Raw genomic sequence first — 15,834 nt, forward strand, 5'->3', positions numbered from 1 at the left:
TCATGAGGGTAATCTGTGTGTAGAGGCGGGAGATGTCGGTAGGGTTCTTAATGAATACTTTGCGTCTGTTTTCACAAAGGAGAGGGGCGAAGCAGACATTGCTATAAAGGAGAAAGAGTGTGAAATATTAGATGAAATAAACATAGTGAGAGAGGAAGTATGAAGGGGTTTAGCAGCTTTAAAAGTGGATAAATTCCCAGGCCCAGATGAACTGTATCCCAGCCTGTTAAGCGAAGCAAAAGAGGAAATAACAGAGAGAGGCCCTGACCATCATTTTCCAATCCTCTCTGGCTTCGGGTATGGTGACGGAGGACTGGAGGACTGCTAATGTGGTACCCTTGTTTAAAAAGGGAGAAACGGATAGACCGAGTAATTACAGGCCAGTCAGCCTAACCTCGGTGGTGGGGAAATTATTGGAAAGAATTCTGAAGGACAGGATAAATCTTCATTTAGAAAGACACGGATTAATCAAGGATAGTCAGCACGGATTTGTTAAGGGAAGGTCGTGTCTGACAAACTTGATTGAATTTTTTGAGGAGGTAACAAGGAGGGTAGATGAAGGTAGTGCGTCTGATGTAGTGTATATGGACTTTAGCAAGGCTTTTGATAAGGTTCCACATGGCAGACTGGTCATGAAGTTAAAAGCCCATGGGATCCAGGGCAAAGTGTCAAATTGGATTCAAAACTGGCTCTGAGACAGGAAGCAGAGGGTAATGGTTGATGGGTGTTTTTGTGACTGGAAGGCTGTTTCCAGTGGGGTTCCACAGGGCTCAGTACTAGGTACCTTGCTTTTTGTGGTATATATCAATGATCTAGACTTGAATATAGGGGGTATGATTAAGAAGTTTGCAGATGATACTAAAATCGGCTGTGTGGTTGATACTGAAGAAGGAAGCTGTAGACTGCAGGAAGATATCAATAAATTGGTCAGGTGGGCAGAACAGTGGCAAATGGAATTCAATTCGGAGAAGTGTGAGGTAATGCATTTGCGGAGGGATAACAAGGAAAGGGAATACACATTAAATGGTAGGACACAGAGTGTGTAGAGGAGATTTACAAGGATGTTGCTGGGAGTAGAGAATCTTAGCTATGAGGAAAGACTGGCTGGGTCTGTTTTCCTTGGAACAGAGGAGGCTGAGGGGAGACCTTATTGAGGTGTATAAAAATTATGAGGGGCATAGATAAAGTGGATAGAAAGGACCTATTTCCCTTAGCAGAGGGGTCAAAAACCAGGGGAACAGATTTAAAGTAGTTAGTGGAAGGTTTAGAGGGGATTTGAGGGGAAATTTCTTCACCCAGAGGGTTGTGGGGGACTGGAACTCACTGCCTGAAAGGGTGGTAGAGGCAGGAACCCTAACCACATTTAAAAAGTACTTGGATGTGCACTTGGGATGCTCTAACCTGCAGGGCTATGGACCAAGAGCTGGGAAGTGGGATTAGGCTGGATAGCTCTTTGTTGGCCGGCGCGGACACGATGAGCCGAAATGGCCTCCTTCCGTGCTGTAACTTTCTATGATTCTATGAGGACTCGGAGAAGTGGCCAAGACAGAGGTATTAGCGAGCAGAAATGTGGGCGTTGAGTAGAAGCATCAGAACTATGGTAGATTGGCTGGTCACTGTCTAGGACATAGTAGGAAGGAATTCTGGTGATTCAGCGTGTACTTTCTTTTTGTCTGATGACATCTCCAAAGCACCTTGGGATGTTTTCTCTGTGATAAAGGCATTATATAAATCCAACATGATGATGTTATGCTGGGGCATGGATCCAAGAATCTGTTGGTTGGTGGCTGCAATTGCAGTGGGTCAGCCTTTGGGAGCCTGGGTCAGTCAGCTGCTCCAGAGTGGGCTTACCCTCCTTTTGCTCCGACACCCAGTAACCAGCTGCAGGCAGGTGACATGAGTGGTAATGAAAAACACTCGGCTCAGGAAAAATCCGCAGCCAGAAGCAGCTGATCTTCCAGTGAACTACCGGCTGCTTCAGCAGGAGTGCACGGATTGACATGGCTCTTGCTCCCAGAAATGCTGCTCTTCTCCTTAGTCAGGACCTACAGTGCTGTGGATTCCTCAGACAGGTCCTGACTAAAGCTGGAGACTGAGCTACATGTCAACCCAGTTCGTTCCTGCTGACCAAGCCCTAGCACGGCTGGGAGAGCAGCTGTTTCAACTAGTGGTACAGATCAAAACATTGCGCTTGACAGGTTGGATACTGTTTTTGTTTGCACTAAAAATATTAATATTCAATAACTTGAATCAAACAGTATAACTAACAGCAAAGTTGGAGCTTAGTGCTAAGATAATTTGGAGTAAGTGGGCTGGATTTGGCCCGGCCTTACTTAGACACCCCTGTAATTCAATGCAGAATTGATTTAAGGCAATGATTGTTTTAGTACAATGACCAATATGCATTTAATTAGTAACCACATACTAATTTATATTGTGAATTTAAAATCTGAGACGCATAGTTTGTGACGGAACTTGAAGTTAGAGTTGCATGACAGTAAGAGTAGCTTGACAGTAAAAGAAAGTCATTAGTTTGAGTCCATCAAAGCTAGGAAACTCATTGAAAATGTGGTGGAGCGGATCAGTTTCATGTTTTACTCACTTCCCTGACAGAGAAAAGGGACTGCTTAACAATACCTTTTTAATTTGCATGTATCCCGTTTACCTAAAATAGTATAAAAATATATGTCCCAGAAATGTTTTATTTTGCCACAGTACTTGTATTGGTACCTATATTATTGTACTCGCTTTTCCAAAGCTATAATTGATAACAGTTGGCAGCTGGCAAAGTATGCTCACTTTAAACGTGTTGCAGTAGCAGCCTTGTGCAAAACTCATCCTACTGCTCAGAAATCGGCATTTTAACAGCCGTCAGAGCTCTGTGCAAAATTAGAGGTCTCGCCGTCAAATTGCTGATCATGTGATAAGTGTAAACGTGGTAAATATAAATTAGTAGCTGTCACGCTTGCACCGGATTACTTGTCCTACCTATGAATCTTCTGGTTTTAAATTGTTCCTTTTTTCTAGTCGTCAGTTACTTTTTTCTCTAGTTTTAAATTGTACCCCCGCCAACTCCCCCCGCCCCCCCCCCCCCCCCCCCAACAATTTTCAGGTCTGACAGCTGTGGCTCAGTGGGTAGCACCCTCACCTTTGAGTCAGAAGGTTGTGGGTTCAAGTCCCACTCCAGAGACTTGAGCACAAAAATCTAGGCTAACACTCCAGTGCAGTGCTGAGGGAGTGCTGTATTGTCGGAGGGACCGTCTTTCGGATGAGATGTTAAACCGAGGCCCCATCTGCTCTTTCAGGTGGACATAAAAGATCCCATGGCACTATTTCGAAGAAGAGCAGGGGAGTTATCGCTGGTGTCCTGACCAATATTTATCCCTCAACCAACATCACTAAAACAGATTGGGGGAGAAATTGGGTGCGTAGCGCCACCTGTTAGCGCCTAAAGAGGCAGTCAGTGGCTGTAGCGCCACTGGCTGTGTCTCCCGCGATATTCAGTAGGGGCGCTAATGGTGGCGTTAGGCATTTGCGCTGCGCCGCCACCGATGACGTCATCGGTGTGCGCAGCGCCCCGTTCGCGATATTTGGTAGCGAACGCCGCAGTTGCGCCGCTCGCTACCCACGCCCGGTTCACGGGGCCTTACTGTGCCGGCAGCGGCGCAAGTTAAGGTGGAGGTGCGGGGCGGCCACTTTTTGGGCGGCCGCCTGCCAGCACCTCCGTCCCCGGCCTCCTAACCCAACCCACCCCCCCACCCCCCCCCCCCCCCGGCGGCATTGCCGGCTGCTTCCCAAGAGCCCGGCACTTCTCCTTGGTGCCGGGCTCATTTGCCGGCACTCGCGAGCGGGGATCGCGCTGTTGCAGGCACCTCCCCCTTAACAGTGGGAGGAAGGCCTGCAGTACCGCAGCGTGTGGCGCTGCGGCACGTTGCGCTGCGATAATCAGTTTCAGCGCCCTAAGAGGGACGCGGAGCGCCTCGAGCCTCGCCCCGTGTCCCTCGAGCGGCACTGAAACTGAATTTCTGGCGATCGGTATTACTCCGATTGCTGCGCTAAATCCTGCGCTCAGGCGACTTTTGCGCCACTTTGGCGCCCCAACCCAATTTCTAGGCCATTATCTGGTCATGATCACATTGCTGCTTGTGGGAGCTTGCTGTGCACACAATGGCTGCCCCGTTTCCTACATTACATTTCAAAAGTACTTCATTGGCTGCAAAGCGCTTTGGGACGTCCTGAGGTTGTGAAAGGTGCTATTTAAATGCAAGTCTTTTTTTTTATAATTACCTGCTTTTCTTTAACAGACAATTGAAGGGCGAGTAGCCGCTTTGCAGAATGCTGTGGATGAATACAATAAAGCTAAGAATGAATTTGCTGCCAAGGTATGTGTAGAAATGGTATAAAAATAGAAGTATCTTTTTGTTTTCTGCTGGAGTGTAGTTTAAAAAGTTCCAACAAAATTGCATTGCTGCAACCACTGGAAGACCTTCAATAAAGTTTGTGTCGTGTAACATTTACAGACCTCATAGAGGAAGATGGTGCTGTTGTTTTCTACTTCCATTTTGATGCTATTTGTGAGTTTGGCTATTGCATTCAGTGCTGTGGCAATTTGCAGTGGCAACTGGATGCAGTGCTGTAAAGTGAACAGTCAGCACTGCCCCTGTGTTGACAACAGGATTCAAACCCATGCCTGCACTGCCTTCTGTGCTGTAGATCCTCTAGTTTTCTGCCTATTCTCATTTTATTCCATACATCTCGTGTTTTTATTTCCTTTGGGGGGGTGTGAGGGATATTTATTCTTAGAAGCTAATAATGCTTTTCTTCAACTAGCCACAAGTTATCTATTTTTGTTTTCTTCTTCCCCACCCCCCCCGCCCTGCCCAAATATCACCAGACAATTCAACTGAAGTTAGGAGTCTCTGTTATGGGAAAAGTCATTGCTTCGGCACTATTATTGCATTGACACAATGTGCCACTGAGCAATTTTCTAGAAACTTTTAACCGTGAATATTATTAGGAAAGTTGCACCTAAAAGTTCACTGAAACTAATTTTATGATTTAAAAAATATATAATTTATTTAGAAATGCTCCAGCAGATTTCAACGGGTTAAATATCTTCCCTATCGTTCCATTGGTTCCTGGTCCCCCAACGCCTCAAATTTAAAATGTTTGTCCTTGTATTTAAATAATTTCATGGCCTTGCTCCTCCCTACCTCCGTAACCTCCTCCAGCTGTATGACCCTTGCCCTGAACACACACTCTGACTCTTGTGCATCCCCCATGACCTTCGCCCCAGTATTGGTGGCTGTACCTATGGCCATCTAAGCCCCACACTTGGAATTCCCTCCCTAAACCTCTCCATCTCTCTCTCCTCCTTTCAGGCTGCCCTTAAAACCCACTTCACTCCTGCTAACATCTTCTTTGTGTCCATTTTTGTCTGATTACGCCTCTGTGAAGCGCCTTAGGCTGTTTTTCTACATTAAAGGTGCTATATAAATGAAAGTTTTCATTGTGGTAATGGAAATCTGCCATGTAATGGAGGATGTCATACAGGGTGTGCTAATGCTTTCAAAATCTGCTCTTCCTTGCCATTCAATCGGAGTGACTCTTTAATACAGCTGGTTTAAAGCTTGGGAAAAGCAGTAAATGGGGATTAACCAGAAGAACATTGGATTGGAAAATTAAAGCGTTGTAGGAACGGAGGTTCCTAGCTGAAGAATTGAGATCGACGCAGAGAATCAAAAATAATAAAAATTTAATGAACAAACGAAGTTAAACAGTAAACTGCTGGATACAATGCAAATAGGTCTGGTCTGGTTGAAAGCCTCTCTAGAACTGCTAGAAGGTTCCGAGCAATGACGTCATCACGTTCTTCCCGCCGTTGGGGGATCACGTGACGGGCGGCATGACGTCATCGCGCGGAGTAAAGGAAAGAAGCCATAGTACAGTTAACAGATACATTAAAGGTGCAGCCCCCGGTTGCACTACATTGCTGTTAAAGGAATTATAAACAATTGTCCTGAATCCCCTGGTGGCTCTGCCACATACGCCCCCCCAGAATTGTCTTTAACAGAAAAGGTAAGACGAGAAGGGGGTCTGACGAGTCTGTCCGACCGACTGCGATACTCTGGCAACTGGAACGGAGCGCTAGAAGACGAACTGGCAGTTGGTCGTGGTTGGGATGGTGCCGCAGGTGTAGGAGAAGTGGTGGCTGGCTGTGGCTGTACTGGGTCGACGGTCAACGGTGGACGCCCACAACGAGGTGGTTGAGCGGTGACGACTGGCTCGCTCAGATCCAGATGAGCCGGTTTTAACCGGTCGATGGAGATGTGGTCAGGCTTACCGCCGACATTGACTGTGAAAGACTTAGCACCTGACGAGATGATGCGGAACGGACCAGTGTAAGGCGGTTTGAGCGGGTCTCTGTGAGCATCTTGACGAATGAAAATGTATTCGGCGCTCTTAAGCTCCACCGGGACATGGGAGCGCTGCAGGTTGTGATGAGACGTAGGCACTGGGATGAAATTCTTAGCCGCCTCTTGGTGGCTGACGAGCTGCTGAGCTGCGGACCAGGGTTCCGTGTGAGGAGGAAGAAAATCGCCAGGAACTCTGAGTGGTTGGCCGTAAACCAATTCTGCAGAAGAAGATTGCAGGTCGTCCTTAGGAGCCGTGCGAAGACCCAGCAGCACCCAAGGGAGCCTGTCCACCCAACCAGTCCCACGAAGACTAGCACGCAGTGCAGCTTTAAGGGACCTGTGAAATCTCTCACACAGACCGTTTTCCTGTGGATGATGGGCGGTGGTGCGATGAAGCTTGGTACCCAAACCCTGAGCCACGGCATTCCAAAGTTCCGAGGTAAATTGAGGTCCTCGGTCGGAGGAGATGTCGGCCGGTACCCCGAACCGAGCCACCCATGACGAGATGAAGGCTCTGGAAGCGTCCGCCGCTGTGGTGGCAACCAAAGGAATTGCCTCTGGCCACTGGGTGGTGCGGTCTACCACGGTGAGGAGATGCGTGAAACCTCGAGGAAGGGAGAGGGCCAACCAGGTCCACGTGAACATGGTCAAAGCGACGCTCTGGAACTGGAAAAGTGGCCACAGGGGCCTTAAAATGGCGTTGGATTTTGGACTTCTGGCAACTCACGCAGGTATTGGTCCAGTCACGGACATCGAGATGCATGCCTTTCCAGACAAACTTCTTTGCCATGAGTCGTTGTGAAGCCCTCATACCAGGGTGCGACAAACCGTGGATTGCGTCGAAAACTCTCCTGCACCATTCGACTGGTACAATTGGTCAGGGGGACTCCCATCGAGATGTCGCAAAGGAGTGTGGTCCCTGCGGCCTGAAAACTGACATCAGCCACTTGTAAACTGGAAGGTGTGGTCCGGTATGCCTGCACTTCAGGGTCTGCCATCTGTTCTTCTGCCAAACCAACATAGTCGATTCCCAGGTGGACTGCATGGACCGGGGCGCGGGAGAGACAATCCGCCACCAGGTTGTCCTTGCCAGACACATGTTGTATGTCGGTTGTAAATTCTGATCTGAACGTAAGATGACGTCGTTGCTGAGCCGACCATGGTTCCGCTGTCTTGGCCGTGAATGGGCGTCCTTCCGGTAAGAAGCGAAAATGGCGGATGGCCAGGAAAAGTGCCAACAACTCCCTATCAAAGGTACTGTATTTGCGTTCATTTTTCGCAGTTGGCGGCTGAAGAAAGCCAGTGGTTGCCACGTGCCGTTGACCAATTGCTCCTGCACTGCCCCGATGGCATAGTCAGATGCATCTGTGGTAAGGGCGATGATTACACCTGGAAGAGGATGTGCTAACATGGTCCCATCAGCCAAAGCGTCCTTAGTGTTGAGGAACGCCTGGTCCATCTGGGGTGTCCAGCCGATGGGGTCTTTACCCAATTTACCTTTTAGAGCCTCGTACAACGGTTGCATTAACGGGGCCGCCTTGGGGACGAAACGATGAAAAAAAATTGACCATCCCCAGGAATTCCTGGAGAGCCCTGAAGGTCTGAGGACGCGGGAACGAGGTAACTGCCTCCACCTTCGTAGCCAGCGGAACGGCGCCTTCTGAGGTGATTCTGTGTCCCAGAAAATCAATGCTTTGTAAGCCAAACTGGCACTTGGCCGGGTTGATAATAAGGCCATGCTGGCTGAGACGAGAAAAAAGGGCACGCAAGTGCGTAATGTGCTCTTTCTTGCTGGTACTGGCGATGAGGATGTAATCGAGGTAGACGAAGATGAACGGCAGATCACGCAACACAGAATCCATCAGATGCTGGAAGGCTTGCGCTGCGTTCTTCAACCCAAACGGCATACGAAGGAACTCGGCGCCCGAAAGGCGTGATGACAGCGGTTTTGGGGACGTCCTGAGGATGAACGGGCACTTGATGATATCCTCGGACAAGGTCTACTTTGGAAAAGATGAAATTCCCTGCCAGGTGGGCCGAAAAATCCTGTATGTGAGGAATCGGGTACCGATCTGGAGTAGTAGCTTCGTTCAGGCGTCTGTAGTCGCCGCATGGTCGCCATCCGCCGCCTGGTTTAGGAACGATGTGTAATGGTGAAGACCAAGGACTATTCGATCGTCGAATAATTCCCAGGCACTCCATGGTATGGAACTCCACCTTTGCGGCTGTGAGTTTACCGGGTTCCAGCCTTCGAGCCCGTGCATAAACTGGGGATCCTGTCGTGGTAATGTGGTGCGCCACGCCGTGCCTCGCGACTGAAGAAGAAAAAGTGGGCCTGGTGAGCTCCGGAAACTCACCGAGAAGACGAGAGAACTCATCTGGAGATGGGACTGCACAGGCAACTGACCAAGACACAGCTGTGCTGCAGTGGCAGGGGACCGAATGAAAGGTGGCCGCGTTGATTAACCGGCAGTGCCGGACGTCGACGAGAAAACCATTGGCGCAAAAAAAATCTGCCCCTAGGATGGCCAGTGAGACTTCCGCCGTGATGAACTCCCAAACGAAATGCTGGCCGCCAAAACGCAACTGGACCCTACGCTTTCCGAACGTGCGGATGGCCTCACCATTGGCTGCCTCGAGGGAGGGACCGTGACCGCCGGATTGAAGATCGAGCTTCGACGCTGGTAGGATACTGCACTGGGAGCCAATATCAGAGAAAATGTCGACCTGACAGGGAGTCTGTGATACAAAGGAGTTTCCCTGCAGAACCGACGGCCATCGCAACTCTGGCGTGTCCCTCAGGCCCTGTCGACCTTCTCAGAAACCGCTGGTTTGAGGTAGGTTTTTTTGGGGGGGAAAAACTGCAGGGAGGACGGCAGCATCGGGCTTTCGCGCCAAAACGAGCGTGGTATGCACTCCAGCCTGCTGGCGGAGGAGTCGGCTTCGCTCTTGTGGGGGATGGGTGCCTCGTGGCTGCACAACATTGTTGTGTGACGGTGAAAATTTTATCCGCTTCTGCAGCGAGTTCAGCACAGTCCGTGATCTCGGAATTGGCCAAGGCCGCCTGTACTGGCTCTGGCAACTGGCAGAGAAACAACTCCCGGAACAGAGAACATTTCGATTCCGAGCCCAAGAGCGTGAGCATCTGGCTCATGAGCTCTGATGGCTTTGAGTCCCCGAGGCCGGGCATGGAGATAAGTCTGCGAGCGCGCTCCGACTTGGACAGACCGAAAACCTGCAGTAACCGTGTTTTTAAAGCTTCGTACTTGTCATCGTCCGGAGGACTCCCGAGAAGGCTGACGACCCGCGAGGCCGTGGCGCTGTCGAGGGCGGAGACCACGTAATAATAACGGGTCGAATCCGCTACTCCCCGGATTGCAAATTGGGCTTCTGCCTGGAAAAACCACGCAGCTGGTTGTTGCTCCCAAAATTGCGGCAGTTTGAGGGTGACGGCATTTGTGTCCATAATGTAACTTCAACGAAAATTGTTCGAAGAAATCAGGGTCACCAATGTAGGAACGGAGGTTCCTAGCTGAAGAATTGAGATCGACGCAGAGAATCAAAAACAATAAAATTTAATGAACAAACGAAGTTAGACAGTAAACTGCTGGATACAATGCAAATAGGTCTGGTCTGGTTGAAAGCCTCTCTAGAACTGCTAGAAGGTTCCGAGCACTGACGTCATCACGTTCTTCCTGCCGTTGGGGGAATCACGTGACGGGCGGCATGACGTCATCACGCGGAGTAAAGGAAAGTTAACAGATACATTAAAGGTGCAGCCCCCGGTTGCACTACATTGCTGTTAAAGGAATTATAAACAATTGTCCTGAATCCCCTGGTGGCTCCGCCACAGCGTCATCATTAAAATATTTTAAGTATAATTACAAAAATCTGGCATCCATTCAAGTATCTTCAGAATTTGACGTTTCGAAGTGTTGGCTGGAATTCTTCAATGTCGTGTTTAGTTTCTTGCCGCGTGCGTGAAGATGTTGAGCCGCATACCTCGGAATTTACTTGTAAGCTTCGCAGCATCAGCTTATGTACACACGTTAAATGTGGTTGTTGTTGAGAATTCTTTAGAAAGGAAGGTAAAGAGGAATCCTTTTCAGAAACCAGATAACTGTCCCAAGATATCTGCTGGCTGTTTTTCAGTATTTTGTGGCACTATTCCCCAAGACAGACTCAGCTGAACATCAGACTGTTGCAGAGAACTTGCAGCGCTACAACACTATCCTTCAGAGCATCTTCAGTAAAGTTGTGTCTAATGTTTTCCGCCACTATAATCTTTTCCCCTCCCCTCCTAAATGCAGGGGCTCATACTGAGATATGGTTCCACAAGGGGCCCTCCAGGATATCACCCAAGTGTCCATTTTTCATATGTGCATTGCCTGAACAGCAAGTGGCAGAAGGCTGATTGGTTATGAGGGTAATCATAACCAATGTGCAGTATAATCAAAATGCCCTAGTGAAAAGCTACTGCTAATGAAAAGTACTCCATAATCTACTCTAAATTGTATTGTATGTTGTGCACAATTCCTACATTCTGATACATTCCTTGGTGTTTCACAAGTTGAATAATACAGTAAGACAATTTTAGTAAACTAAACTTCCCTTCTTTCTCTTACCCCCCCCCCCCCCCCCCACCTACCTGTGGCTTTCTGGGTAAATGTAGTGCATGGTATGATTGTAAAGAAAGAAAGACTTGCATTTATATAGCGCCTTTCATGACCTCAGGATATCCCAAAGCGCTTTACAGCCAATGACGTACTTTTGAAGCAGAGTCACTGCTGTAATGTAGGAAACGTGGCCGCCAATTTGCGCACAGCAAGGTCCCACAAACAGCAATGTGATAATGACCAGATAATCAAAACTTGGGTTTGGACAGCAGTTGGGAAGCTGCAATAGGCCTTGATGTCTTCAGACCAGGGAGAAAAACTAGCCAAGGTACTTGCTGCGGATTGCTAATCCGTGACCTGTCCTGGAATGTGTGCGTTTTGGTTGAGTTGGATGTCCTCTATAGTTGAACTGCCTATCAGCACTCACTGCCTATGTTTATGCATGAAAAATAACCACCTGGAGGAGAAACCCGAGGCCTGCATGGAACAATATCCCAGCCGGGGTCAGAGCCTTCAGAAAAGGAGGCGAGAACATTGGAAAAACAAAAGGTTTTGCAGAATTAATATGCAGAGGAAGTCTCCTTGTTTTGAGACAATTGTAAATAGCAACCCAGTCATGTATTTAAACTGCCTTCTCACTTTATCAAATTCTAGATCACAGAAGAACAGATAAAATTGCTGCGATATCAGTTTCGCTTGCAGAAAGAATCTGGCAAAACATACCTAGATTGCTCCTTACATGACACTGTTTACAGACTATTACTGGAAAGCAAGCACAAACAAGCTGAGCAGCTTTACAAAGACTTTAAAATTCCTGACAAAAGGTAAGATCAAAACATTTGTGTTCCCATTGAAATCGTTCATTTAGATCTCTAGCAATTTATGTAGTGATTAAATCAGTCCTTTTTTGTCATTTTAAGTAAAAAGACAGTTGGAAGTATAACTGGCATTTCAGGCTAACAAGTGTAAAATGAGGATTGTAAGGTGGCTATACATAGCACTCCAGGGGAAGCTCAAGTGCCTACCATAATGGAGGGACCCCATGGTGGGTAATGGAAATCAGAGCCCCAATAACTGCAGCCTAGAAGGCACACCACAGCACAGGTATGTTCTGTTTATGCTTTCTCCTTCACCTTGTGAAGAGAAACCTGACTTCTACCTGGTGCATCCACAAAGCAGTAAGGCTGAAATTTTAAAAAATTCATTCCTGGGATGTGGGCGTCGCTGGCAAGGCCAGCAGTTATTGCCCATCCCTTATTGCCCTCGAGAAGGTGATGGTGAGCCGCCGCCTTGAACCGCTGCAGTCAGTGTGGTGAAGGTACTCCCACAGTGCTGTTGGGGATGGAGTTCCAGGATTTTGACCCAGCGATGATGAAGGAACGGCGATATACTTCTAAGTCAGGATGGTGTGTAACTTGGAGGTAATGGTGTTCCCATGCGCCTGCTGCCCTTGTCCTTCTAAGTGGTATAGGTCTAGGTTTGGGAGGTGCTGCCGAAGAAGCTTTGGCAAATTGCTGCAGTGCATCTTGTAGATGGTACACACTGCAGCCACGGTACGCCGGTGGTGGAGGGAGTGAATGTTTAAGGTGGTGGATGGGGTGCCAATCAAGCGGGCTGCTTTGTTCTCGATGGTGCCGAGCTTCTTGAGTATTGTTGGAGCTGTACTTATCCAAGCAAGTGAAGAGTATTCCATCACACTCCTGACTTGTGCCTTGTAGATGGTGGAAAGGCTTTGGGAAGTTAGGAGGTGTGACACTTGCTGCAGAATACCCAGCCCCTGACCTGCTCTTCTAGCCACAGTATTTATGTGGCTGGTCCAGTTGAGTTTCTGGTCAATAGTGACCCCCAGGATGTTGATGGTGGGGGATTCGGCGATGGTAATGCTGTTGAATGTCATGGGGCGGTGGTTAGACTCTCGCTTGTTGGAGATAGTCATTGCCTGGCACTTGTGTGTGGCGCGAATGTTGCTGGCCGCTGATCAGCCCAAGCCTGAACGTCGTCCAGGTCTTGCTGCATGCAAGCATGGACTGCTTCATTATCTGAGGCGTTGTGAATGGAACTGAACACTGCAATCATAAGCAAACATCCTCATGTCTGACCTTATGATGGAGGGAAGGTCATTGATGAAGCAGCTGAAGATGGTTGAGCCTAGGACACTGCCCTGAGGAAACTCCTGCAGCGATGTCCTGAGGCTGTGATGATTGGCCTCCAACAACTACAACTATCGTCCTTTGTGCTAGGTATGACTCCAGCCAGTGGAGAGTTTTCCCCCCGATTCCCATTGACTTCAGTTTTACTGGGCTCCTTGATGCCACACTCGGTCAAGTATTGGACCAGTGTCCTTCAGTACTGTTGCATCATGCTGTAATAAACCACTTCCTAAATTTTTTTATTTTAAAATGTTATTTGCAACAAATTTTACTTAATGTTTCAGCTGTTAAATAGTGTGATGCAGATTTTTGATAATTCAGGGGCCACAATAGAAAAAATAATAAACTTGAGGAAAAAAGTAGTGCATGTTTTAAATCATTGCCAGAAATGGGGAAAACAGTTTGTAATTTTAACTGGTTTTGAGAAACAATACTGATACAAAGTTAAGAATGGGCACAATCTAAGGAATACTGATTTTTTGGATTAGCTATTTAAACGGGAGATTCATTTCTAAATAATTGCAGTGTCTCTGTTTTGATACAGCATGCATGGCGATGATGGATTTTGATTTTGTTAAGCAGGAAAGGACTGAGGGTGATTTGCAGTTAGGAGATGCCACCGTATCTTTCAGCTCTGAAAGCAAACAGCATACTTAAAAGTGATTATTTTGGACATCTGAGTATAAAAAACCTAATCACCTTGAAGGGTAACAGCTTTTTTTGTGGCATTCAGGTTTTGGTGGCTGAAGATTGCTGCACTGGCAAAGAAAGAAGACTGGGAGGAACTTGAAAAATTTTCTAAGAGCAAAAAGTCCCCGATCGGGTATATGGTATGAGTTCTGTGATCCGGAACACTACATAGTGTGTTTTCATACTTGATGATTACCGGAATTGTTCTTTTAAGTGTTTTAAAGCTTTGTTTCTTTTTTCCATTTACCAGCCTTTTGTTGAAATCTGCGTAAAGCATCGTAACAAGTATGAGGCTAAGAAATACGTAGTGAAAGTCAGCCCAGAGCAGAAAGTGAAAGGATATATAATGGTTGGGTAAGTAGAAAGAAGTTTATGGCAATATTTAGGAATCCAAACTTAATGGAACTATCCACAATCCCCTCTCCTTTGTTACAGCTTTCTCCCACCTTCAAAAGCCTCCTTAAAACCTAACTCATTGACTGCACTTTTGGTCATTTCCCCTTACAATCTTAATTCCATTCTGGTCTGACCTCAAGCTGTGACGTACTTTGGTACATTTTGCTACATTGAAGGGTCAGTATAAATATAATATAGGATATATAGAAGAGGATCTTCAATATAAAGTACTCTCTCACACTGCCTGTGGTAGGTAACATTTGAACATTAAAGATATTCCTACCTATTTGAAGATATGTTTTAATTTCTTTTTCCCTCCTTCTGAAGACTCTGGGGGAGAAATTCGGTTGTTAGCGCCACCGATTAATGCCTAAAGAGACAGAGAAGTGGGGCGCCAGCCAATTTCCGGGCGGGCGCAAGGCGCCTAGTGCCTCGCCCCATATTGACCATGCATTGGGCACAAGGAGCTAAATCTTAGCGCCCGCTCATGGGCACAGGCTGATTATGACGTCATTTGAGTGTGCAACGCCTTTTGGGCGCCCCGGACCGGAAATTCAGTGGCGCCCCCCTCCGTAGCGCCTGGCGCTAATAGTGACAGCTTACCTGGACCTTACCAAGTCGTTCTCGGGCTGGAGGAGCGTTATTTAAAGGGGACTGGTGTGGTTTAAAAGCGGCAGCCATTTTTGGAGCACAACTTCCTCGAGAGCTACAAAGAGTTGCTGAGCTGCACACTGAGAGCCATTTGACCACTGAGCCAGCGCAGGCAGACGATCTTCAGCCTTCTGACCATCACCTTGCTGTTGGTGAGCCTTGACAACGGGGAACCTTCCTGTGGGCACTTATTATGGGGGCTGCATTGGAGGGGAACGTCCTGCTGCTGAATCATCTGGAAAGCGCACTGAGACGCTGGGAGAGGGGGGCGGGCGTGGCCAGACGGAGGAGGGCCAACAGACGTCGCCACAGCAGACCTTACGCTGGCAGGGTTTTCCGACAGCAGTTTTCCTACATGAACATGCCGGAGGAGCAGTGTGTCCGAAGGCTGCGATTTAGAAAGGAGGTGGTGACTGAGCTGTACCAGCTGCTTCAGCCAGATCTGCAGCCTCAGATAAGGTGCAGGACATCTCTGTCGGTGGCTGAGAAGATGCCTGCTGGCCTGAACTTCTACGCGAGCGGTTCTTCTCAGGCTGCGCGTCAGAGGCTGATCAGAAGTAGCTTCTCGGCCCCTCTCATGGAATGCTTGCTGCCATTCCAAGAACAGGAATGGAACCGGTCTGATACCCCCAAGCCTGTGAAGGGCAAGATGCATGTAAATAGAAGGCATGGCCATTGTAAATGAAGAAAGTGTTTCATTACACAAAATGTGGTTCCTTCAAACATGAGAAAGCTATGGCAACAGAAAGCAAAACTAATACACTGACACTAACTGCCTCTCACACCCGGGAGACTGTCCAAAACATAAATCACATTCCGACCATCTTCCTTGGCCTTGATTCCACTGCGCCAACCAAAGCATCCAATGCCCCATCAGTGAGGCATTCCGCCCTCTGCCTCACCCTTTCCATGTCT

At 47.9% G+C, this 15,834-nt stretch overlaps 1 protein-coding gene across 1 annotated transcript in view; it reads left to right on the plus strand.

The window, feature by feature from the left end:
- The window catches only part of vps16 (VPS16 core subunit of CORVET and HOPS complexes), an 83,097-nt gene that overhangs the window by 63,519 nt on the left and 3,744 nt on the right, over nt 1-15,834 (plus strand). The window contains exons 20-23 of the mRNA XM_085985766.1: nt 4,305-4,382; nt 11,687-11,856; nt 13,916-14,012; nt 14,123-14,226. Coding sequence (XP_085841892.1) covers nt 4,305-4,382; nt 11,687-11,856; nt 13,916-14,012; nt 14,123-14,226 — 449 coding nt within the window. The remainder of the gene's footprint in view (nt 1-4,304; nt 4,383-11,686; nt 11,857-13,915; nt 14,013-14,122; nt 14,227-15,834) is intronic.

Source organism: Somniosus microcephalus, chromosome 4, assembly GCF_052327205.1.
Source record: "Somniosus microcephalus isolate GS21.2 chromosome 4, FLI_Smic_1.0, whole genome shotgun sequence".
Classification (NCBI taxonomy): Eukaryota; Metazoa; Chordata; class Chondrichthyes; order Squaliformes; family Somniosidae; genus Somniosus; species Somniosus microcephalus.